The 20,667-nt window shown below is 38.8% G+C and overlaps 1 protein-coding gene across 1 annotated transcript in view; it reads right to left on the bottom strand.

Moving 5' to 3' along the window:
* Positions 1 to 20,667, bottom strand: part of PRKCE (protein kinase C epsilon) — a 286,716-nt gene that overhangs the window by 40,201 nt on the left and 225,848 nt on the right. The window contains exon 11 of the mRNA XM_041413572.1: positions 15,969 to 16,123. Within this exon, the coding sequence (XP_041269506.1) occupies positions 15,969 to 16,123 (155 nt within the window). The remainder of the gene's footprint in view (positions 1 to 15,968; positions 16,124 to 20,667) is intronic.

The raw sequence follows: 20,667 nt of genomic DNA, 5'->3' as shown, positions 1-20,667 counted from the left end.
TGTCATGCTTTATGTTAAGGGGAAGCTTGGATGTATAGAAGTCAGCTATGGTGATTGTGGAAGCCCTATTGAATTCCTGGGGGTCAAGAACAAAATGGTTGTCTCCAATGGGGATCATAGAGTAGGCATCAGCTACTGACCTCCCAGTCAGGAAAATAAGGCTAAAAAAGCAATATTTGTGTTATTTAAAGCAAGCTTTAGGTGAACAGAACCTGACTCTCATGGATCAACAACACTTCAACTACCCATATATGGAAAAACAATTTAGCAGCTCACGTATCATCCATCAGGTTCCTGGAATGCGTAGAGAACTGCTTCCTCATAAAAACATTAGATGTGCCAACCAGGAAAGAGGCACTGTTGGGCTTGCTGCTTGCAAAGTAATTTAGCAAGTAAACCTGCTTTGTCGTATCTTTATCAGTGACAGCTTCGGCTGCAGTGATCACCATATTGTTGGACTTTGGGATCTGTCTGAGTGCACTGAAGCTTAGTACTAAGACAAAAGTCTTAGATTTTAGAAGTGCAGAATTCAGCTTGCACAGAGGTCAGTTAGGAGGGATTCCTTGAGAAGCCTCCATGGACAAGAAAAGAACCAAGCCAGGCTGTTTCAGCCATGCTGTCCTGGAAATACAAAACCAGTTCATCCTCTTTAAAAGTACGGAAAGTTGGCAGAGCAAGAGATTTCCCTTGGCTTACCTGTGAGCTTCTGAGTCTGCTCAGAAACCAAAAGAGAAGTGTACCAGAGATGGAAAAGTAGATTAATATCCTTTAAGAAATAAAAGGGCATTGCCAGGATGTGCAGAGATGGAGTTTAGAAAGAAAAAATTCAGACTAAGCTGAAACTGGACAGAGATGTCAAAAAACACAAGGAAGGGTTCTTCAGATAGCTAAAGAACAAGCAGAAACAGAAGCTAAAAATTGTCCTACTGTTAAACAGGAGAGGTTCATTAGTCATCAACAACACTGAAAATGCAGCATTTCTCAAAACTTTCTTCACCTCTGTCTTCATCAACACTGTTGGGTGCATGGGCTTGGGATCAAGAATCCATGCTGATGAAAGCACCCACCCACTGTCACTGAAGGAGGAGTTGTTGTATAATGTATTACAGGAGCTTGACCCCTACAAATCACTGGGCCCTGACAATATCCACCTGAGGGTGTCAAGGAAGCTGGCTGACATCGCTGCCTGGCCACTCTCCAAAATCTTTGAGAAGTCACAGAGATCCCAGAAGACTGGAGGAAGTCTAATGTCAACCCTGTCTACAAGAAGGGCTAAAAGGAGGATCCAGAGAACAACAGGTTCACCAGTCTTAACTTTCAGGTCCTGGGAGAGTTATGTTACAAATCCTTCTGGGGCTATCACAAGTCAGACGAAGCACATGATTGGGAAAAGCCATAATGGATTAGCCAAAGGCAAATTGTATGTGACAAACCTGATGGCATTCAATGACAAAGTAATCTGCTCAGCTGAAGTGGGGCGAGTGGTGGACATCATCAACCTGCATTTCACCAAGGCTTTGAATATGGTTTCCCACAGCTTCCTCCTGGAGAAACTGATGTGCTACAGCCTGGGTGATTCCATGTGGCTCATGAGGAATTGGCTGGCAGGACACACCCAGAGTGGTGGTAAACAGTTCCTTTTAGAATTGGCAGCTTGTCACAACTGAGGTCCCCCAGTGATCAGTACTGGTTTCAAGGTTGTTTAATATTTTTGCAAGTGATCTGCATGATGGGATCAAGTGTACCCTGATGAAGACTGATGTCAATACCAAACTGAGTGGGGAAGTGGACACATTGGAAAGAGAACCGCCCTGCAGGAATACCTGGATAGTCTGGAAGAGTGAGCTGACATTACAAAACTCAACAAAAACAAGTGTAAGGTCTGGCACCTGGGGAACCATAATCTGGGAGTGGAGCATAAACCAGTATCTACCCAGCAAGGGAGCAGCTCTGTGGAAAGAGGTCTGGTAGTCCTGGTGGACAACAGGCTCAGTGTGAGTGAACAATGTGCTGTTGCAGCAAAGAAAGCAAATAGGACACTGGGCAGCATTAACAAGGGCACCACTAAAAAGATGACCAAAGGACTGAGAATCCTGCCATATGATGAAAGGCTGAGAGAACTGGGCTGTTCAGCCTTCAGAAGAGAAGGCTCAAGGTAGACCTTATCACCGTGTTCCAGTATTTAAAAGGAACAAAGAAGTTAGATACTCACTTTTTAGAAGAAATCACATGGAAAAAAGAAGACCATACATTCCTGGAGTGATTCCGATTATACGCAAGAGGAAAATTTTTCACAATGGGAAAAAATCTGGCATTAAAACTATGTCCCTGGTGAAGTACAGGATCCCCCAATATTGGACACTCTTAAGATTCAGATGGAGAAGGTGCTGGGCCATCTTGTCTGGATAGTGCTTTTACCAAGAAAGTTTGGCTCGGATGATCCCTGGGTCTCCTTCCCACTAGATATGCTATCATTCTATGATTCCCAGCAGCCACGAAGAAAACTTGTGCTTTGGTCCAGTTCTGTTACCCAAATGAGAAGTCCAGGTTGCCTGAACACTGCAATAAGACTAAGAGCAACCTTATTATCCACCTGCTAAACACAGATGCAAGCAATGAAGGCTATTCAGTGCTAATACAGATTATCTTCTTAATTCCAATAGGGTTGTTTATTGAAAGAAAACTAATGAAAAGAAATTGCCATTTCTCAGGGAAGGAGGCAGACTGTCAGCATACTCCAAGATGAGGACACAGAGCAAAGATGAAGCTTGTAAAACATTACAATCTTCTGGTAAAAGTTAGCACTAATCTTTTACGTCCTTAATAATGCCTATTTTGTACTTCTATCTGGAACAGATAGAACCACTATTAGAATCAGGGGAAAGGTGAAAACACAGCAATGCAGGGAACCTGTGCTATAACTTGAATTGGTATTATTTTTCTTTCATTCCTTTGAACAAACACTATATACACACTCTACAAAATTTAAGGAAGATGTTAAAAAAAAAAAAAGAAAAAAAAAAAGAAAATATTTTAGTCTGGCAACCACAATACAGGACATACAATAAAATGGCCAAACACAGGTGTCTGGGAGCATATCCTGAGGAAGCCATTGATGCACCAGCATAAGCCAACATTTCAGTGCCTTTTCCATAGTAGCCAATGCCCTCTGCACTGTTATGAAGCCCAGAAAGCGTAAAGGAGAAGGGTTGCTGAAGGCTTTTACATAAAATGTTTCTTTTTATAAAAGAAACCAATTGAAAAAATCCTCTTCCCTATGCTCCCAAGGGTGTCCTTAGCGGGGAACACAGATCCCAGCAGTAAGTAGACTCCTATTAATCTCCATATCATGTTTCCATGGAGAAAAATGCTTTCTTATTCAGAACAGAAAAACTCTGCAGTGAACTTTTGTACAGACACTGATTTTTTCCAACCTCACTTTGGTCTTTTTATGGAAAGCATTTCCACAGAGTGGTGCCTGTAATATTGCACAGAAAGGACTAAATAAATTATATATATATAATATATATATATTATAAATGCTATAATAAATAGCATAAATGAAATTACGTAACACAGCAAGAATGTTGCTTCCAACAACATGTTTACTTATATGGAATAAGTAGAAGAAAGATTTTAGTAATTTTTGCTTCTATTCTGATTTCAGTAGCATAGTTCACATGCCTAAACATGTTTTTAACCTATCACGTGGTCTGAACTTGGGAAGGGTTTGTAGGCTCTTAATTTAAAACCTCTTCTAACCCTGCTGTGTTTATTGGGGATCAAAACAGCAGCAGTCAACTGCAGTTTAACAGATTTCTGCAGAAATTCTTGTAAAAACTGCGAGTTAAATTTATTTTGTCCTTTAATTTTCTAAAAGCATTCTATTAGAAAAGAGATTTGTCTGTTCCAAAATCCTGTAGAGTTAACAATTTTCCATTACGTTTGATGGAAGATCACTGCAGTGGAGGGATTCTGGCAAAATTAAGAATATTGTTTGTCCGTAAAGCATGAAGAAGGCACCTGAAAAACTGGGAGTTGCTTGTCCTTATATATTGATTCATGCATGAAATAAACTCCTAATACTGCTTCCAGACAGAGGTCATAGAATTTAATGGTTCAAAATCCAATTCTCACTTTGATATATAATTAAAAAGGGCTACGTATGTTAATGCAGAGAACTGTATTTTATAAGATACTCTTGTAAAATTACAGTTGTGTAGCAAAATCAAATCACTTTTGCCCCCAAGCTCTGCCAGGAAGCTGCACAAACATTTCTATACAATCTTTTCATATGCAGGAAGTTTCAGCTCCAGCATTGTTTCCAATGTAGCTCCTGCAGCCTTCCCTCATCTCCTCCAGAAAATGTACTTGGGAAAGCTACTTTGGCTGTAGTGCCAACTTATAATGTCACCACTTAAAATCTACTTATACAAGGCACCTCACAATTTTTAATTAATATGAATGCAATGGAAAGATGACTCATGAGTTATTCATGTGAAATAAAACATGACTTAGGAAATTTACAGTGTATTCACTTCTGCCAACATCAAGGTTAGGAGAGTGCTACTGCAATTTAATTTCAGTCATGAAGACAGAGACACTACCAAGAGAAGCCAACAGTCCAGCCCAAATACAAGAGAGAGGCACTTCTGAATAAAGATTTGAGAAGCTAAATGTGATTTTAATCTCTAACATTTGGTACTTACTGGGTAGTCGTCTCATGTAAATATTAACTTCAGTAGCATTATAATATTAACTATTGGTCAGTGTAGGCTATTCTTAAACAATTTTGTGAACATGAAAAAATTATTTTGGGCCTGAGGAATTATCTTTGTAACTTCTGCATGCCCAGCCTCTTCCGAGACCTGCTAACCAGACTTTATGTTCTGACAAGAGCAGAAATTATCCCATAAAGCTCCAGAGTTATGTGGGCAAAGACTAGCAAGGAACCTAATTATACAGCTTACACATAAAGTTTAATTAAATTATAATGCACAATAAAGTCTCTTTGCATCCTTCTGACAGCCTTAAACTGAGCACACTGAGTACAATTTAACTCCATTGTAAAATTGCATTTTTTTTCTTCTGGTGTCGGAAAGAGGTTTTACTGTAAATCAGAGATTTTTAAAGAAACAGTCACTTATACACCAGCTGGTGGCTTTACTGCTCCCATATCAAATCATATTCATATTCACAACATATTTTTATTAACTATTATCACATTTTGAATTCAAAATAAAAATACATGAACAAACAAATCTCTGAGAATGATTATCCAAATGTTTTTCAAACAGAATGGGAGAGTAGTCACAGAAGCTGTACTATATCTCTAATATGATATATTAAACTCACTATTGCCCAACCCTGAAACAAATAAGGGTGTTAGTTTTCAGTCTCTGTAGCCAATTTATAGTATTTTGTTAAGACTTGATAGTGTAGCAAAAAAATATTAAGGGGTACTGTGATTCTCAACTCAGACTCATTAAATGATGACACAAAATACTCCATTAGCAATGATACCGTTCCATCCTTTCATCCTTTACTGCCCCAGACACCAATCCTCCTGCTGTCTTCCTACCTCCATAATTCTGTGTCTGTAATTAGGCAAACATAACTATGTTTGACTGCCTTTTAAATTAGTTCTATTACATAAGGTGTGTAAAAACTAAACCCTATTATTATATGTGCTATGGGCACAATTTTTGATTTTAGTGTAATCTGTCTTGGATTTGGTTTATACTATTTTGCCCTAACTAAGAGCACACATATCTGAGCTAGGGGAGAAAAGTCTGTAGGGGTAATGATTTATACCAGATTTGTCACCGAATTGTCTCTGGTTTTATAAGCTATAGCTCACTAATACCAGTTAATGTTTTGTTGTTATTACTACACAGAGAATTTCCAGGATGCTGTTTCAAAATTTCTTCAAGCCCTCTTGCTCATGGACAAAACAACTACTCAATCTGCAGATGTTTTAGAAATTATGGTGAAATCCTCTTCCTCTAGGGACACCCACAGAAACCCCAAACTTTTGTCCTACTTTGTGTGCAAACATACCACTAGCTCTGATCTGTAGCTGGCAAAATATTTCCTTCTTTTTCTTTTGTGAATTTTTAAAAGGTGAAAAGAGAATCTGCATAAAAACCAGTGTTGTCTGAAGGGTTTCTTTCCCCCCTGCTTGGGACACTTCTCACTCAGTGTCTGTGGAAATTAACTTACAGGATTTTATCAGAGACAGCTTCAACAAGCTTGCTGCAGAGTGCCTTTAGCCTTGTGCTTTAGCCTATATTCTGCTGAGCTGCTATTTTCTTCATGTGCAACCTGAGGTTCCTTTTATATAGCAGATATTTAAAGACTTTCATACAAATGAGAATCAGAGCCTCTTGATAATACTTATGGCCTCTCTGGACCCATTACAGATTATCAGCAGATGAACTGGCAGGCATTTGGTATTCCTTTTATATCCTCAGTATACAGTACCATAAACACTTGCTGTCCTCTCACTGGTAGTTAAGTTTACGCAGATACACACTCGGGCAGTTTCTTAAGTGCCAATTATTTTTGTTCTACAAGTACTCTGTTAGAGCTCTTTCAGATTTATTGAGGTTTGAAAGCTTTTAAATATCCATTACGACTTAACTGACCATAGCAATTCCATCTGACTCATTATTTGTGTTAGAATATATTTAGGCATTTTTTAAAATGGGTCTTAGTAGACCACAGGATCTCCCTTGGAAACCCTATAATAAATCAAGTAAATACCTGGTGAAGTGCTAAAATGTTTATTTGTCACCATTTAATTTTTACTTTATATTCCATGTTTTGAACATATAAGTTCCTCTGTTCAGGTTATTAGTAACCAAGCTTCCTTCAGTTAATTTTTTTTAGGTACTGCTTCTGTATTGCTCAGTTTCGTATCAAAGCACACCCATAGTGACTGCTATACTGGCAATCTACTACTGCCATCCTATTCTCCCCTTCCCTTGAAGGGGCAATCACACACTTTAATACTGGAATATCTTGTGAAGAATACTTTTATGACTGCCACTGTCAAATCTACATGAAAAAAATGCATACAACTGCATGTACTGTTTGCATTTGGCAGTGACATTTTCAGTGTCTTGTATGCATCAGGAGAAGGAAATGGCAGCTTGGAGGGAAAAAGCACACATATATCAGTACCACCATTATTTCTGGCCTCTCACATTTTTTTGCACTCTCTCTCTGCTGTTTTGTAAGACTGACTACTGGAAACAAATTCTTTAAGCAGGAAGCAAGAAGTGAAGACCCATGGGGTATGTACATTGTGAGAAGTGCTGCTTGGGTTTCTCATAAGCCTCTCTTCTCAAAAGCTGGATGTTATTGTAGTAATGTTTTAAATCTAAAATATTGTACCCCCATCATAAATGGTCTTGGGGGACTAAAATTCAACTTGGTGGTGAGAGTAAATTGTCTGTCTCTGGAGCCATCCATTGCTGGGGGTATGACAGCGCAGAGACAACACAGTCTCCCATCTTGGTAAAAGCTGACCTTGGCAACACTGCTATTCCTGCTCCACATCTGCCTCCTCCACATGTACTCAGTGCTGCTGAGATGATGAAGACTCCTACTTATGATTATTTCTCCTACTGTCTGCTGCTCTGGGGAGCTGCTTGTTCAGGCTCTGCGACACAGTGGCAGCCAAAGAGAGGGGCATGCAATACTGCACATTCTCTTGGCACAAGAAGGGATTTATTATCACTCTGGCCTTGTTACCGCTCCTCTTTCTGCTCATTTTTAGTACTGTCAGGGCCACCAGAGCCATTTTGTTCCACTTTCTGATTCTGTTGGTTAGACTGCACCTTGCCTGTCCAAGGTCTTTCTGATGTAATCCTACCACTATTTATTCTGGTAGGAATAGAGACTTTGGTGCACTCCCCGAAATGCTGGGGGTCTTACTGGCTGTATTTTCCCTCTTTTAGTTTCGTAGGCCTATTTAATTAATCTCCTAGTGAACACCTCCTGTTTTCTTCCATTGGAGTACAAGCTGTCAGCTAAACAGACATTTTAAAAATTTTCAAAGGACTCAATGACAACTCGGTTATGTTGGCTATTAGATGGGCTAAATTTTAATTTCCCACTGCCTTTTGCAGTGTTAAGTAAAAGAACATATGGTTTTTAATAACAGTGCCTTCTCAAGTGTGATGACTTGCTTTTTTAAAATAAACATGTTTTCTATCTAAGAAGTCAAACCAAGGTCCAAACTCATTCAAGAAGCTGCAGATATCATGCATATGAACAGTCTCACAATCAAAATCAGCCTTTGAGTAACGATCTGCATGCAGAAATGTTTGCTGTAGGAGCGTCTAAGTGATAAGCTCTTATATAACAAAGAGGTGGATAAAAAAGGGGGTGGGAAGATGGGCAAAGAGAGTAAATGTAAACATTCAGCCAAAAGTAGCAAGGTTCTGGCCAAAAAAATAGAAGTTGTATGCAAATGTCTTTACTGAAGGGCATAATTCGAATTTTCTTTTAAGGTTGTTCAGCATTTTTGTCATCACTATTAAGAACTCCCCAACTAAATAAAGTTCCTTATTTGTTTTCATCTAACATTTTGCATTATTTCCCAACTTCACAGCCCAGAAAGCAGATTGTATCCTGGGCTGCACCCAAGCACCAAGGGCAGCAGGACCAGGGAGAGGATTTTGTCCCTTTACTCCCCTCTGGTGAGACCCCACCCACAGTGCTGTATCCAGCTCTTGCGTCCCCAGCACAGGGAATACATGGACCTGTTGGAGAGAGCCTAGAGGAGGGCCACAAAGATAATTAGAGGCATGGAGCACTTCTCCTGTGAGGAAAGGCTGAGAGAATTGGGATTGTGCAGCCTGGAAAAGAGAAGGCTTCAGAATGACATGAGTCTGGCTTTCCAGTACCTGAAGGGAGCCTACAAGAAAGATGGAGGAAGACTGTTTACAAGAGCATGTAGTGACAGGACAAAGGGGAATGGATTCAAACTGCCAGTATTTTAGATATTAAGAAGAAATTCTTTACCATTAAGGCAGTGAGTCACTGGAATGGGTTGCCCAGTGAAGCTGTGGATGCCTCATCCCTGGAAGTGTTTACAGCCAGGTTGGATGGGACTCTGAGCAACCTGGTCTAGTGGGAGGTGTCCCTGCCTATGGCAGGGTATTGAAACTAGATGATCTTTAAGCTTCCTTCCAGCCCAAGTCATTCTACAGTTCCATTATTCAGAGATTCTTTTACTGTGTGAAGCATCTCAAGAGCACAACAAAATCTTTGTTAAAAGCCTACTACTTCAGAACCACATTTGCTGTGCATTTCTCTCCATTATTATGAAACTTTAGTGGATGCATTCAATAGCACGAAAAAGGCAAAGCTTCACCCTTAATGTGACATAGTTTGAAAACACTACTGCAACTGGGTTATAGAAATAATTTTCATTGTTTGAAGACAAACATGACTTAAGGGCACAGTAAAATTCAATCTTAAGTTTTGTCTGTTAGCAGCAGAATTACATGTAGGAAGCACTTTTAGATTTTTAATGCACTGTGACATGGAAAGCATTCTCTTTTTTCTGTTAGAAAATTGTTTGCAGAGTTTGATTTTGTTTGGAGCTAGTGTACCTGATTCTGCAGAAACAGCTTTGTGTCTCAGCAGTTTAGGAAAACTAATGGGTTTGTTCTGTATAACTGCAGTTCAGTTTCACATGTGCTGCAGCTCTACTGGCTTTTTTATTTTGTGTATGTTTCTCTGAGTTAAAATCTTCTTATCAAACACTGAGAGATAACACACATTTCTTCCTGTTATAAAATAAAGACACAAACATCAATCATCTAAAATCAGTGACATTCACCCAGAAATAAATACAAATATGTTCTGTAACATTTCACTGCTATTATCTGTTGAGAGGTACTGTTGCCCTTTCTATTGAGGGTACCGGAACATGGCTGCCCTCAGAGGAATGTAAACTTGGCATTAACCCTGGCAGATTCCCACTCCCTGCTCACTCTCATTTAACATTAACTCACTCCTATACTGTTATCAGAAGGTAAAGGTCATAGCTTTATTTACACAATACAGCACTATACAAATGGTCATTAAACAAGAAAATTTTGCACCAAATAAACATGAAGCAAAAAAACAATGCTGACCCCTCTACCAAGAACTCCCCCTGGAAGTACCTTGCCATTCCCCAAATAAGGTCAATGGTGCTGGTCTATCCTTCTAAATATTAACTGCCTAGCCCTGCCCCCCCACATACCCAACTCCCACGCAACAGCCAACTAAGGACTTTTTTATGTTCCAAACCCAGGAGAAATTTAAAAAGCATTAGACTGTTGGCAAGACCATGTGGCTCATATCCTATTCCCACAGCCTTTACTCATCCTTCCACAGCTGGAAACCTTGTCAAAGGCTCTCCTATACGACAGAGCATTTAGCACAATACATAAGCTGGGCAGATGGCAGGGTGGACTCCCTGGGCCCGAATGCCAGAAGCCTGGGAACCAACTCTCCTTCCTGCTTCTCATCTCCCTCAGCTCCGCTCCTCTCCACCCCGGCCCACTGCCTTTTCCTGCGGGGAAGACATCCTGCTTATTTATGCATTTCATGACTGTTGATCTGCCTAGATCCAGCAAGAAAAAGTGCAAAGAGGGCAGGAGGCCACTTACTAAAATCCCTTTGGAGCTCATGTTCAGTTTTAGAAACTAGAGCAGGCAGAGCAGAGAGAGTGTGGATGTAGTCCAGAGCTCAAACCCGGCCAGGAGCACTGGTCAGGTGGCGCGGCTTGGGCAGCAGTCCCTGGAGACACTGGGACTCCAGAAAAACCTGCACAATTCACTCCTTGCTTCCTATTTTTACTGAAGCTGATGGAAATAGTTTTTTGCTCACTTGGGCCAGAAGCAAACTGTAACTTCTCTGTAGTGGACTGCTGCAACAGGCAGCTTATGTGGAGAGGACCGTGTGTTCAGTATACTCCTGCGCTTAGGTGTGAATATGCCAGGTGAGGGTACAAGGCCTTGCCCTCTTTCATGAACCACAGCTAAAGCACCAATTTAACCTTTAGCTATTCAGAGTTGCAATAACATAATCTTTACATACTTAAATCAAAATGCTCCACATCTAGTTTTGCTAAAAAGAAAAAAAATAGGGGGGAGGGGAATTTTATTTGGCTGCTGCTACTCAGAAGTAACATAGTAAGGTAAATTGGGAGAATGATGACTTTTGACATGCTAACCACTGACCATGCAACATTTTCATCAGTGTAAATATAACTCCTCATTACTCTGCCAAGGTTACACTGAATCACACAACCACCAATGAAGTCACACTTTATAAATAAATATTCTTATTTCACATAAAGACACACTAATGAAAGTGCTTTTAATTTTAGGTAGTTCTTCTTTCTGAAAAACTGGTGTGTGCTGCCCTGATAAGCAGGAATGCTGGGAGAACTGATTATCCAGGGAAAAATTCAGTTAGTGTTCAAACAAGTTCTTAGGGTAGTTGTGTATGGAAAAAGCCTGGAGGTACTCAAGGATTGGCATCAGCATATTTACATCCACATTTACCTCAATTCAGTATTAATAAATCCTTCATCATGACCAACACATTAATTACAGAGTGCAGAGAGCCTCAGAAAGCTCCAGCAAGTTGCAGGCTGGGTTATTACTTCATATTGCTGAGGAACATAATAACCCATAGTTATGAATAAGGACTCCATCGTGACCAAAACCAAACCAAAAAATTTGCTGCTACTTTAGTCAATCCAAAGCAGGTGACACTAATTTCCCGGTTAAGGTATTTTTCATCCTTTCAGGTGAACTAAAATTGTATACATTCAGGTTTGTTTTTTTTTTTTTTCTTTTGTGTTCCAGAGAGAGTACTTGAGTGATTCTGAGGATAACAGAGACCAAGAAACACACAACTACTGAAACAATGCATACAGCTCACAGTTATTTCCTAAATCATGTATGAACGGGGGACAGTGTCATTTATGTTCCTGAAGAGGTACCCTGTTCTAGTGCCGGTCTTCCTGCCTGGGGGGAAAACAGTTCTTTGTAGGTATTTCAGGACACAGCAGGTCATTTGTGTCACCTCACTTGAACTCCTGCACTGAGAGCAGCCAGCCAGCTACTCCTGACCTCAGCCCAAGATCTCCAAGTGAAACAAGAACATGCCACATTTACATATATCTGCAGAAAGAGCACAGGAATTCTGAAATTCAGTGCAAGAGGGGAGTACAGAACTCACAGTTACTTATCACACTGTTTGTTGCATTTTCCCTACATGAGAATATATACTAATATATTTTATATAGACATAATATATATTAATATATTACGAAAACTGACTTAAAATACACCAGACTCCAGGGGCAGGTGACACTGAACATAGTCCACAACCTTTCATCACCAAGTTCAAACTCCAGTCCAGCTCAGAAAAAAAAATCAAAATGAGATTCCTAGTCCTTAATTCCTGAAGCTTGGATACATTTTTTCTAAGTGGTGCAATTGCAATTGCATAACACAAACAAGGACAAGTGCCAGAAAATGGGATTGAAACTTCTCTAGTGTCTGATTAACTCTACTTGTATTATCAGGCCCCAGTCTGACGTGTGCCTGAATAGCTGAATGCCAGATGAGAGGGAAGGTAGCAGGGATAATGTAAATATTTTTATTAGGCTGTTGAAGTGTTTTTGACACAACAGTAACATCAGACATTTAAAAATGCCACCTAAAAATTATCCTAAAGTTTATCTATCATACAACATGCATTCAGTAATGGAATATCTTTATATACAAAAGTTGTGAGGTTCATCTTTATTTCCAACTTAAACTCAATAAGCATAAGGAGGATAAACATACAGAAGATATATGTAATTCCAATGAGCACACCGGTAATTGGACAAGTCTGGGAACAACTGTTGGGCCAGCTGCAAAGATGTGAACTCAGAGAATAATTTCTATTGCTAAACAGGGAGCTGGCTTTCTCTTTGAACTCCAGGGGAAATGAGGATAAACCAGTTATTATAAAAGATGATCATTTAGTATCATCATAGCACTTTCTAAAAACCTAACCAACAAGCCAAAGCACGAGCTAAAGCTAGTTATTTACTTCCAAAAATATAACTTTGTTTAGCTCCAAACAAATACTTCCACATACAAGACTGAAAAAAGATCAGAAGGTATAGCAACTATTTTGAAACCTACATTTCCATCAAACATCTTACTTTATTTATATATTCCCCACTTTCCTTGAAGTAATGCCCACACAAGCAACATTTCCCACTTTGGAGAATAACCATTAATTTCACACCACAATGTTTTTTCTAGAAATATAATTACACAGAAGAAAAGTATTCTTTATTAAAATATCTGAAGGCATGTCAGGTAGTTATGACTGGTAGTTATTTAGAAGCAAAGGTTGTTTTATTTTTTATTTTTTCTTTCCCTTTTCTTTCCTTGTTTGCCAGCTAATAAGAGCTTTGGAGATGTAAAGGAGTGACTTGATCCCAATGCATTTTTAGCATCGTAGTAAATAATGCAGTCAGGTACGGAATAATTAGGCTGAAACTGTTCTCTGCAAGACAACAATTTCTAAGCATGCTTGGCATCCACAACGGCATTCTCCCAAGGCCTGGCACATAGTGAATGAATTCTGACATTTTCTTATGATTAATTAATTTAAAATAATTTCTTCCTTCTACTTGTATTTTACAGTGCAACTGGGATGTTCATTTTACAAATATTTGAACTCCTAGTACCTCAGAGTTCGTAAAATGAATTATTCTTACGAACATAGATATGTCAAGATCCAAAAGCCTGTGTCAAAACAAAATACAACTGAATCTGCTCCTAATTTCTTCCTGTTGCCTTCAATAGTTTATGCTTTCATCCTACAACTCATGTTCTCATGTGTCTTCTGATCATACACCCAGCATAACATGCCATTTACAAGCACATTTACATAGTCTAGCATGCATGTCAGACATGTCAGCATAGTGTCTGAATCAAAAGTTGTGAGTACACTGTGAAGTTTAAATTATGAAGCATTGTCTCAAAATGACATTTGACATTTCTCCTGTCATGGAAGCATTCTGCTGATGAAGTTATACAAAGAACACACGCACACGAAGTGATTCAGTGCATCCAGCTAGGAGCCAACACTCAGCAGAAGCTACAGGCAGGACAAGGGAAAAGAGGTAGGAGAGAAAGAGTAGAGAGAAAGGAGGATGTGTGTTAAGGGATGGGAGCAGCAAAAGATGGGGGGGTGAATAAATGCACATTCATATAAAGCAGGGAGATGTAATTTTATACCAATTCTTTCTTGCTGGTTCAGAGAAACCATTAAACTGACTGCTAATGACAAGATATCTACTCCAGTTTCCAGGAGGAGCAAATTAGCTCAAGTATTTAATGGAGACAAATCCTCAAAATCCTTCACGTTACAAAGTGCCAAGCTTGTCTGTTTCCCTTATGACAGATACTTATAAATTCTCAAGTTGTCATATTCTATTATATGAGTGTACAAATACCCACCTCTGGAAATAAATGGAGACAATGAATAGGAAATACGATACGGGCAAGAACGGTAAGAAATTTGTTGGATCTTCAGCACTTGAAAGTAAACCCTTGTGAATTGTCAGGCCCAAAAGTACAACCCAGTATGCAAACATCACACCAGCATTAATAAATGGAGATTAAGAGCTGCAGCTAGCAAAGAGTTTTATAAAGAAAACTAGATTTTTGATGAAAAGAGCACTTTCAAAGACATTTACTTTCCTCAGAAGCTGTGACGTTCTCCTGTTTGCTTTGTCTCTGGAAAGGAGATGCCTTTGAGAAATTTACCTTTGAATCCCTTGGTATATGTCAAGGCCAATTGCTACTAATGGAACTTACCATTCAACCCTCGTTACTAAAAATTTAATATTTCCTTCTCAATTTCTAGCACTCTCAAGACCTGCCTTTATATGAATCCAGGGATGTGAAAAATTCCATATCCTTATCTTGATGTTTTGGTCACAATATCTGTGACTGCCTGTCTCTGAGATGACTACCTCAAATCAAAACTGATAACCTGAAAGAGGGTAGGAATATCAAGGGAAAAAATGGAGCTCGGTTACATCTGAAGAACTCAGAGTTTTTACTAGACAGGACAGATTTATATTACAAAACTTATTAAGCATGTTGCTTGTGAGAGCCCGAATTTATCTCAAGTAATAACAGGCTGCTAAAAACAAATAAAAACAGAGAGGAAGTGTGAAATGACAAGATAAAGGATTTATTAAACACATTAACATCAGGGTGACATTTTTCAAAGCGAATCCTTACTTTTAATAATACAGCCTGTCCCTAAACGCATTCTTCATCCCAGCACAACAATATGCACTTTCTGTGTGTGCGTGTGCATGGTTGTTGAAGACTACAGACTGGGGCCAGTGGAAGAGGTTCAAATAGATGCAGGGCACTTGAAAGCAAATCAGAATTGTCTCCAAAGAGCCACTTCCTGCTGGTGACTAAGCCTTCACCCAAACAGTCAAGAGGAAGGGGCATAAGCAAAGCATTGCAAACGACCATCCCGATTGTATCGGAGTGGAGACAACTAAGACAAACAAACCCAGGAAGTGGCAGGGGGTCAGAAACCAAGAGGAAATCTATGGCACAGGGAGGAAAGTACAGAGATTGCACCGATCTGCAGAAAGGTCACCTCTGGGTCGCACTGTGCCAAGCTTTTTTAAACCCACTTTATTTGGACTAGAACACAAAACTGGCACACACAGCTGGCGACTGCTGCAGAGGCTATTCAAATGTTAACATTCTCAATGATAAACAGCCAAAAAAAAGTTCTGTGTAAGCAAATTTGAACAAACAACTAATCTAAAACTGGTTGCTAAGAGATGGAGGGTTTCAGCCCAAACCATCCCAAAGCCCCAAGAACACTTCATTTTTGATCAAAAAAAGTACCTGTAGATTACGCCATGTTGGTGAAGAAACATGAGTGCTGATGTGACCTCTGCAGCATAAAAGCGGGATCGAGGTTCGTCAAATTTGCGTGAGCGTTGGATTTGAAACATTAGGTCTCCTCCATTTACATATTCCATGACGAAAAAGAGGCGGTCCTGAAATTAATTAAAAGTGCTATTTAGCTAATTTCTTTTAGTGACACAAAGGACAGCTTGAAGCCACACTTTAAATGACTGAGCACTTACATCAAGAAATAAAAGAAACAAATGCTACAATTCTGAAAAAGGAGAAAGCTGACAACCAAAACCCACCAAACCTAAAGAAAATGAGACGAGTCTCAAAGTGAGAAATAAGAAAAAGGCAATCAAAATACCATATTAAACAACATACACACACAAACACCCACACATCAACAAATACATATGGAATTATAATCAAGTTCATATAATAATGGAGATACTTAAGTGATGTTATTTCTTTTATAGTTTAGCCACGAAAACCATAATTTTAGAAAATTTAGCCATAGTAACCCATTAAAAGATATGTCAATTTTGTCAACTATTGACAGGCTGCTGGGCAAATTTCAGTCTTCTTTCTGCACTTCTTCTCTTACCAGTTACTTTCTCTGCAAAGCATCTTCCCCAAGTAATGAAAAAATTATTTAGAACTGCTAAGCTACAGAAACCAGTGCTGCCAATCTCAAACAATTATATATGGTTTTTTTCAATTGCCTCAAACCCTCATAATGAAATAGGATTGCATTATTAAAATACGCATCCGATTCTTTGTATATTCTAATGCTTATCACTTCCTTGTTCAAGCTTTCAAACCTATTTCCATGATGGAGGACTAGAAATGAATGTTCCTTGAGAATAGCAACTGAGATTCTCAGGCAGTCACACCATTAACTCAAAAGTTCAGCACATGTTGAAACAGTCAGAACCGAAAATATCAGCAAACTAAACACGTGCTTGGCATCTTGAACCATTTATTATCTAAACTGGCAATGCAGGTGAAGACATAAAGAAAGAAATGACACACATCTACTTGATATAATTTAGACCAATTTTTTAAAGTGTTTCTTACAAATTTTCATCTTTTCCCCCAGTCTGTACTAATACCCCTGAATCTTCAACTTTCTGCCTGTCCACCCTTGGTGAATGCCTACTCCACATTCTTTATTTCCTTAATGTCAATTATCTACAGCTATATGCTGAGTTTAGTTGGAGGTGGAGGTAATCCTGATGTGACATGACATGGACATTTCTTTCCCTGGTCATGATTTGCAGGTGTGTGAGCATGGGACTTCACCCCTCTGCAGCTCTGATGTCACACTGCAGTTTGGCTCTAGTTCCTAGTGTCTCATGTGCTGGGTTGAAGACAAAGAGACAAGATGTGACATTGCTTTGGACAAACAAAAACAACAGAAGATCGAAGTTAATTAACCTCCTCCAAGTGAATCCAAGCCTGCAGATTACATAGTTTATATGTATGAATCCAGAAATTCATAAATGTTTGTAATTTGTCTTTAATCATCTACTCTACAACTCAGACTCAGAGCACAGCACTTAAAAATACCCTTGAACTTCAGTGTGCACATTAATGCTGCTCATTAAGTGCCTAAATGTTATACTTATCAGGGATGCTTCCTGGAGGAGGCTAGAAATGTTTGTCTGACTTTTTGCTGATTACAGAAAGAGGATGCAGAAAAAAACTTTGTGTCTTTCCTCCTGTATCTTGGGAACACAGAAACTGCCGGACTGGATGAAATTTGGAAAGTCAGGTGAACTGGCATCCTTGCTAAAACATTCCTAATGACTTTGGTACATTTTCTAACATTTTTCTTATCATTCCCTAGGAAGGAAAACATCCTGAAGAATAGCATCAAAACTTCTGGCTGCATCATACACTCAAAAGAGCACGGACTCAGAGCCAGGTCTTTGCTCTTTCTGTAATACTCAGCACTGCTGATATGTTCAAAATCATAGTGCAGACCTTCTGACATTAGTGTAGGGTTTAACTACCACCCTCTGCTCCTTTAAGCAAAAATAAGGGTCCTTGTGCTGTCTGTCTGATTTATCTTTGGAACCAGTAAGAATTATAGCCTTGCTTTTAAAAGAAAATCTGGTAGTTCTCAGATGGCGTTAGGGTTTCAGAAGCTAGAGCTTAAGGATAACACCAATAGAGTCAGGTTTGTGAAGTCAGCCAAAAGCACAGCTGTACTGTTACTGTTCCTACTGGAACATAATATAAGAGGATACAACATTCCTACCAAGAAGACGTGGGCGTTGTCCTTTGTTAGGCTTCTCACTGCTGCACCACAGAATGAGTATGTCTGAAGAGCATTTAAAAGTGTCCCTTTGCAGGTCTTTCCCTAAGATTATCTCACATGGATTCAGTTCAGTGTTTCAAGCCCAAACCCCATTGGACTGCAAGCTGAGGAGAGCTCAGCTAACACTTGTTAGTAACTTCTCCTAACACTTGTTGAAATTGAACTGTCTTACACTGCTATTTTAACCTTTCTAAAGTCAACAGTCTGGACTTGAGTGGGATCAACAAGGAAAACAAAGCTGCAATTCCCATTCTCCTGAGCAGCCATACTCATTCCCAACTACCATTAGCAACCAATGGTTGCTACCATTTTGCTGCACTACAACAGGTAGGAAAAAAACATTACTGTGAAGTACTGTGATGTGAAGTGATGGTGCTGTGCCTTTTACAGATGGGACTCCCAAATGGTGACCCTCAACTTATCAATGAGCTGGGATCTGCAGTTCCCAATAGTGGTAACACCAGAAAAAGACTGATTTTACACAATTGTATAGATGAAGGCCATTTCCTAACATGTCAGGATAGACTGTTTTTTCCTCATATTAAATACTCTGTGTTTGATCGAAATGCTTTTTGCGACATTCACTAAATGCCTAATTGCTGATTATTAATGTCAGAAATGGTGTTTAGTTAAAGCTTCAAGTTCTTTTATTGTAGTCCAGTCTTTTTAGGTCACTAACAGTTAAGCTAACTGAAAATTTAATGTGGACTCTTTAGCAGAGTATCTTGTCACCAGACAGTTTGAACAAAAGGTTTAGCAATATTCTCTGAACAGGACACTGATACCTATCAATCATCTCTCTCTTTTATATCTTCCTTTTTGTGCACATCCCATTCTCATTTGAAAGGGTATTTCTGACATATTCTGCAGCTTACTTGACAATCTCATCAAAAGTATACCTACTAAAAGCACATTTAACAGCTCAGTAATTGAATTTGTTCTGCTATTGAATTTTTCTGCACCAAATCTATATTTCAAGTCACTTTTCCAGCTTTCCTCAGTAAACATTTCAGTTTCCTACTGAGAATTCACAAAAAAAAAATAGTTTGGAAGTTCTGTTCTCTGTTTACAGTGAGTCTGAGAAAGTCCACTAGCATGGAGTAAACAGTAAGATGCACAACATGCCCAAGCACAACAGACCAGAATTTCAACATTAGAAGGTATAATCTTCTTTTGATGAAATATATTCAGTCCCTATAGAAACTACTTTCTTAAAAGCAATCTCTGGTCTTTCTTATTAGTCAGGACAATGATGTGATCAGCTGAGACTCAGATTTACTTGAAAAGAAGATTCAAGAGAAGAGAGAAAATTTTATGAATAGGAGCTGAGATTGACAAGTCCATTTTTTTTTTTATTTCCACAGCCTCAACAAAAACACACACACTATTTTGATTTTTGCACTCAAACCTCTGACTCCTTCTTTTCTGTCATAATGCAAGCACACACACAGAGTGACCCAATGAGACCTCTGAGTTCAATACAGAGAGGATGAAATCCTCCCACAAGTAGTGAAATAACTGTATTATTCCTGATCATATGTATCTTGCTATATGTACCACCAGGAGTTATTCAGACACTGAAGTATGAGAATATAAAGTGAACATCCCTAAGAATTATACATTAAGGGGCAATGCAGTGTTTACGCAGTTAAAAATGCGAAACAAGGTATGACTTTATTATCAGTTGAGTTCCAAGAGAAAATGGAATGGGTTTGGTTTGGACTGCATTATTTTTGAACTTTGTTTTCATAACGTTTGGGAAGTATGTTTTGATGAATAAGATAAATGTAAAGCAGTCCTGGGAACTCTTTAATTATATAAACTAAAATAAAAGGCAAAATCACAAACAAAGACATTACAGATTAATCCTCTCTTGGCACCTATAAAGCAGAAAAAGTACTGCAAAGTAAGCTAATATGTTTTCTGAAGTAATTTGATTCTTTTTTAGGGTTTATTTTAGCCCTTAATCAAACTGCTTTTCCTTGAATTTCTCAAAAGATACGGTTGAATGAGAACACTTAAAATAACAAATGGAAACAAAAGCAGAGAACAGCGCATGAATAAGACATTTTAAAAGAAAACTGGATGTGAAATAAACAGGCTAGAAGTAAAAAAAAAAAAAAAAAAAGAAAGAAAGAAAGTATGTTTAACTCTGTATTTCTGCAGTATTCTCTCAGAATATGTTTTCTGACCATAAATGTAATGCTTACACTGGAATGCACAATGGCTGCCTTAATATCTCTATGATTCGAGACTTACCTCTTAACTTTCTTAATTGAGAGCCTCTTTCATGCTTGGTGCCATCAAAAATGGACCTCAAAAAACAACCATTTTTCTAGTCTTTGTCCTTATCACTAAATGGCAAAG

This window comes from Onychostruthus taczanowskii, unplaced genomic scaffold (genome assembly GCF_017590055.1).
Source record: "Onychostruthus taczanowskii isolate IOZ18803 unplaced genomic scaffold, ASM1759005v1 scaffold42, whole genome shotgun sequence".
NCBI lineage: Eukaryota > Metazoa > Chordata > Aves > Passeriformes > Passeridae > Onychostruthus > Onychostruthus taczanowskii.
This window is presented reverse-complemented; position numbering and strand designations above follow the sequence as displayed.